Source organism: Dysidea avara, chromosome 10 (assembly GCF_963678975.1).
Source record: "Dysidea avara chromosome 10, odDysAvar1.4, whole genome shotgun sequence".
In the NCBI taxonomy this organism is placed as follows: domain Eukaryota; kingdom Metazoa; phylum Porifera; class Demospongiae; order Dictyoceratida; family Dysideidae; genus Dysidea; species Dysidea avara.
In genome coordinates this window covers 28,255,116-28,260,641 of record NC_089281.1, presented here as the reverse complement: position 1 = coordinate 28,260,641, position 5,526 = coordinate 28,255,116, and the positions used below count along the sequence as shown (strand labels likewise).

General features: G+C 41.2%; 1 protein-coding gene across 3 annotated transcripts; it reads left to right on the top strand.

Moving 5' to 3' along the window:
- Window positions 1-1,325: 1,325 nt before the first annotated feature.
- On the top strand, window positions 1,326-3,535 carry LOC136268324 (alpha-adducin-like). Of its 3 annotated transcripts, XM_066063626.1 has the most exons (8): window positions 1,326-1,462; window positions 1,513-1,578; window positions 1,629-1,806; window positions 2,021-2,302; window positions 2,353-2,445; window positions 2,501-2,599; window positions 2,977-3,144; window positions 3,334-3,535. In XM_066063626.1, exons 2-8 carry the CDS (start codon window positions 1,538-1,540, stop codon window positions 3,400-3,402), a joined length of 930 nt encoding a protein of 309 aa, XP_065919698.1. In that variant the 5' UTR covers window positions 1,326-1,462; window positions 1,513-1,537; the 3' UTR covers window positions 3,403-3,535. The 3 variants fall into 3 exon arrangements, with proteins under 3 accessions (XP_065919698.1, XP_065919699.1, XP_065919697.1); XM_066063627.1 differs by lacking the exon at window positions 3,334-3,535 and having other exon boundaries at window positions 2,501-2,718; window positions 2,977-3,138; XM_066063625.1 differs by lacking the exons at window positions 2,977-3,144; window positions 3,334-3,535 and having other exon boundaries at window positions 2,501-2,970.
- The last annotated feature ends 1,991 nt before the right edge of the window (window positions 3,536-5,526 follow it).

Below are 5,526 nucleotides of genomic sequence, written 5' to 3'. Positions count from 1 at the left end.
TTGTGTGTCATTCTATCTAATGTATCTACTGTGACATTGCTTCCTTCCTCAATTAAAAGAACAAAACATTTCCTTTGAGTGATTGAAATTATAAGTGAGTAAACATACACAGCAGACCCACCATGATAAATGTACATATCCAAAGCAGATAGCTATAGCCAGAATTTTTTTGTAAGACAGCAACTGACTGCTGTATTCTCCTTCATTCAAGCTCAGTTCGAGGCAGCTGGCTATGCCACTGCTCTAATTAGCTGACAGCCTGACACACTTTCTGATTTTGGTGAAATTTTACTGTTATAAAAGAAGGTTGCCCTTTTCAGAGGTAAAATTGTATTGGTAGAGGACTAGGAATCTCAGAGCCCTTTATAAGTACGTTGAATATATAGTGTCCTTTACAGAGAGGGTCCTTTAACAGTTGTTCCATGCATTGTAATACATAATTATGACCATTTACTGGTAGATACTAGTACATGGACTTTATTGCATAAAATACTATAAGTTCTTTGAAAGAACACTCCAAAGGAATTGTTATATATAATTGTAGCTACATAAAATCAGTGAAGTTATCTATATGTGGAGCGAATTCTCACCATGCAGATCTTGGGAACTCAGATCCAACTATCCTATTACCTTCCTCATCATAATCAAATTTATATTTGGGAACATTAAAGCAACAATTGATGCACTTGCATAATTCTCACCACTACCTCTGTACCTGCTCAGAGTCTACCAAAATCCCTGCTCCTACAAACTATTTGCAATTGCTGCTGCTGCTGCTGCTGCTGCTGCTGCTGCTGCTGCTGCTGCTGCTGCTGCTGCTGCTGCTGCTGCTGCTGCTGCTGCTGCTGCTGCTGCTGCTGCTGCTGCTGCTGCTGCTGCTGCTGCTGCTGCTGCTGCTGCTGCTGCTGCTGCTGCTGCTGCTGCTGCTGCTGCTGCTGCTGCTGCTGCTGCTGCTGCTGCTGCTGCTGCTGCTGCTGCTGCTGCTGCTGCTGCTGCTGCTGCTGCTGCTGCTGCTGCTGCTGCTGCTGCTGCTGCTGCTGCTGCTGCTGCTGCTGCTGCTGCTGCTGCTGCTGCTGCTGCTGCTGCTGCTGCTGCTGCTGCTGCTGCTGCTGCTGCTGCTGCTGCTGCTGCTGCTGCTGCTGCTGCTGCTGCTGCTGCTGCTGCTGCTGCTGCTGCTGACCAAATAATGGCACCTTATTATTATGCTATATACATATAATTATATTTTACAGTTCCGGTATTTGGTTAGAATGTGGTAACCACGTGTCACTCTATGGTTAGAGGTCCCCGAGTAACCTCATATGTTAACCACGTGTATAAACAAAGCCATAAAGACAAAACACAATAGCTATACCGTGTAGCACACAAGAAGTATCGTATCGCGTTCCGTAGAGTCGTCATACGATAAGCTTATCCCTGTATGGTTTCATCGTGAGCCAAGATAGCAATTGCAGAATCAACAGTAAGTGTGTAAATCCGTCCTGTGGTTTATTATTGTGTGTTCTAATATAGGGTAGCTACGTGTTCGGAAGGTAGCATGGATATTTCAGGAATAAAGCCAAATCTCAATGAAAATAAGTAAGTGATTATGATGCGGATAGGTTCCCAGTAAAGAGTTCACGACGCAGGTCACAATTTTCTGGAGTCACAGGTGGAGCCACAAATATTATTCCCATTAATGATTTGCGAGAGGTCAATGCTTCAAAGTATACTGAAGCTGAACGAGATCTACGATGCAAGCTAGCAGCTCTCTATAGACTGGTGGATCGGTTTGGTTGGGGTCATATCATTTACAATCACATCACTGTGAGTGTATGTGTCTGTTGTGTTGTCACTCCTATCCAATAGTTAAATGTCTAATAAATATTGAAACTTCTTTGTAACAGACACGTTACGTTGACCCCCAATACTAATGGGCTTTCTAAAAAAAATTATTTCAGGTTCTTTATAGCGGATGAGGTTACGAACTGTATGGTACATCACTTTTTCACTGTCTTTTCACTTTCTATTGTGGGATTAGGTTAAGATGTCACAGGATAAAGAACATTTCCTGATTAATCCATTTGGTTTGATGTACTCAGAAGTGACGGCATCAAGTTTAGTCAAGGTGGACCTGGCTGGGAACACCCTGGACCCAGGCAGCACCCAGCTCGGCTGCAACAAGGCTGGCTACATGATACACTCAGCAATACATGAGGGTAGACCAGAAATACAATGTGTCATACACTTACACACGGCACCAGGGGCAGCAGTTTCAGCTATGTCATGTGGTCTCCTGCCGATATCACAAGAGGCGTTAATTGTGGGTTTGATTGAAGGAGATGTCTTTGTTGCTATTTTAATTGTGATTAGGTTGGTGGTGTATCGTATCATAACTACAGAGGCATCGTTGTTGATGAAGAGGAGAAGCAAGAACTCATAAAAGATCTTGGGCCAACAAATAAAGTAAATAGATTGGTTTACACTTATAAACAATTATATGTCGTTGTGCATATTGTAGGTGATGATTCTACGTAACCACGGTTTAGTGGCACTGGGATCGACCATTGAGGAAGCCTTTCATTACCTCTTTAACCTCGTTCGGGCTTGTGAAGTGCAGGTAAGGGGGATCTTACTGATTGTTACGTTGGCTGCTTGGCCATCTGTTTCTCAACACTATGTTGTGTATAGGCCTATTCTAAATCTATGGTCAGGACTGTTTAGGATGATATGCACATGGTATGCTTCGCATGCATGTGTTGATGTATTGCGTAACCAGCTCATAGCAGCCGGCAAAGAACCAGTGAATACTTTTTACCTTGCAGCTTCAGATAACTTATGCATGCAATGCAAAACAATGGCGTACAATGTTCACACAGTATTGTGATGCTTAACCACACTAATCACAATCATTAGCTATTTTTGTGCAGCTGAAGGTTTTGGCTGGGTTTATAAAGATCTTTCTAAGATATCATAAAAGATAATTCACCACTACAGGTACAGGCGCTCAGTTGTGGGATAGCCAATCTACTTCAAGTCCCCCAGGATGTGTGTGGGCAGGTACAGAATGTGGTTGAGAAAGGAGGGGGCGGAGTGAGCAGCTGCAAAATATGGGGAGTAGGTGATCTGGAGTTTGAAGCCCTCATGAGAATGCTTGACAACCAGGTAGGACGACATTTGTATAGTGGGTAAATGGAATGTAACCTTTTAAAGTTTTTAATACCAATTACAATGACGTCATTTTACATTGTTAGTATATGTTGCTGTCAGACCTTCAGTGCTGGTCACTGTAAAGTGCTAATAATAAAAAATAATAATAATATACTTCTGAAATGATGTCATGTTGCTATGCAGGGATACAATACTGGGTACCCTTACAAAGGAATGAAGCTGCTCCAGCCTTTAGAAGAGACGAGAACTTGACAGGCCTACAGAAAGTCTTGGCCACTACTGGACATGTAGCAGCCTCCACAAATGGAGCCATGGGATCTTCTCATGATCAATGACATGATTTTGTCTTGTGTGTAATTTTATGTTTATTTATTTATTCCTTTCATATTGTGCACTTTCATTAAGGTGACGTTGGGGGGTCACAAATTGCTGAGTGTTGGGCATCTTTATGAGGCATAGATGTGTAGAGTACCATAGATTATACAGTACCATAGATTATACGGTTTTATAAAGTACCTATGCTGCTGGCACAAGGTGATGATACTGAGTCACTGTACTGGGGTGTTCTAGTAGAACTGGGAAATATGAATATTAAAGAAATTCTCAGTTATGCGTGCAAGCCGATTTGTTCAGCAAAAGACCAAGTCGCTCCGTTCAACCTATTATTATTATTATCAATTATCTAAAGAAACCTATAAAGTGCACCAGCTTGGCGTAAAACCTGGGGGTTGAGTGAGATTTGGCTTGATTAATTGTTTCTTTCCTGATCAAGGGCGGTTTTGGGGGGATTTCCAGAAACCCCTTTAAGGCTGGGCTTACTTCAGAGCAGCTATCCAGCCCTTAGGCAACTAGTATTATACTGTTTCTTCCTTGACTACAACTATAAACTCATAGGACATAACATACCAATGCTCATCTGTTAACTGATACTTTCACTATTCTTGCAGTAAAACTCACTGCAATTGATAGCATGAGATTGAGATACTCTAATAGAACAGTCATCTACTCTAATAGAACATTCAGTTGAAACATTAAACAATCTGCTAGTTCTGCAATTTATTTGTTTTTAGGATGTAATTTATCCAAACCTATCTGCAATTAGAGATGTATATTTCAGACATGCCAACTCTCACGCATTAGGCGTGAGTCTCACTCTTTGGCTAGTAATCTCACGCTCTCACGTCTAACCCTCTGTTTCTCACTCTATTAGCTTAGTTCTCACGCATTTGTCACGCCTGATCCGCTTCATCATTAGCCCTGTGCTTAAAATTGGACATGCAGCCCTGTACTTATTTTTGTACTTTGAGCATGCAGCGACCTTTTTTTTTTTTTTTTGGTCTTCATTACCAAAAATCCTGGAGCTGCACTGGAGTCTGGTCCACATTGCTGGTAGTATTTGAGGTCTCACTCCTAAAATTGTTCAGAGGTTGGCATCTCTGATATTTACAAATTTATGTGTGTACTTCAAAGTACTTGTACAGTACTTAATGACAGTCATTGAGGATGTATTCATGTACACACGCACCACTGAAATTGTTCTCAAATTCAATCTCAACCTTCAAAATTTTCCTGTGAGGCATATACCTCATATGACTTTGTCCCCCCTCCCACAACTTATCTAGAGTACTATTCTGTTAAGCTAGAAAACTGTTCTCCACTCCTGTTCAGTAAACCTTCCAAGACTACAGAGCAAACAGAAGAGGATATAGAAGGTGATGGTAATAATGATAATGAAGCAGAAATGCCTAATAGCTATGAAGAAGCAAAGAGTTGATCATGACTAGCTATAAAGCTAGCTAAATACTTGAAGCTAATCATAAAGATTCAGTAGACCAATCTGTCATAGCTAACCACATAACTATTTGTGAAAACAAATACTAGTGAGCATCAGTACATCAGAAACAATAAGTTTCATTAAATTTCAAGCATTGTAAAATTAAAACCTTGTCAACATGACCCCCACATCTGAGTCCTACTACCACTGGAAACCCTCTTCTAAAAATCCTAGATCCGCCCCTGCTGATCATACCCACCACATCACTTTTCATCCTCCCACCTGCACTTCTGTTTGTTCTTGATAAATCTGTGTCGCAGTAGTTTGAGAGCTACTGATGTAGATTTGTGTTTCATGCCATTCATTCTTGTTTACTGACTTCAAATCTTATACCTTTGTCTAGCTATATATGGTCTGCTAAGAGGCAAACTAAGTGACTTTTGGGAGGGGTCAAGCTTGTTGACATCTCTTGAAGTGCTTAAAGTTGAAGTGATACCAAGAAGGATAATTACTCATTAATTTTGACTGCATTTGCTTACTGATACCTCTGGATTTAGCTACCTCGGGATTTGCACCTAACTGGTTAGAGCCTACACGATTTC

Coding starts and splice junctions, on each gene's coding strand:
- LOC136268324 (XM_066063625.1), top strand. CDS start 1,538: ATGGATATTTCAGGAATAAAGCCAAATCTCAATGAAAATAA. Junction 1,579..1,628: donor CCAAATCTCAATGAAAATAA/GTAAGTGATTAT, acceptor TTCACGACGCAG/GTCACAATTTTCTGGAGTCA. Junction 1,807..2,020: donor TCATTTACAATCACATCACT/GTGAGTGTATGT, acceptor TTGTGGGATTAG/GTTAAGATGTCACAGGATAA.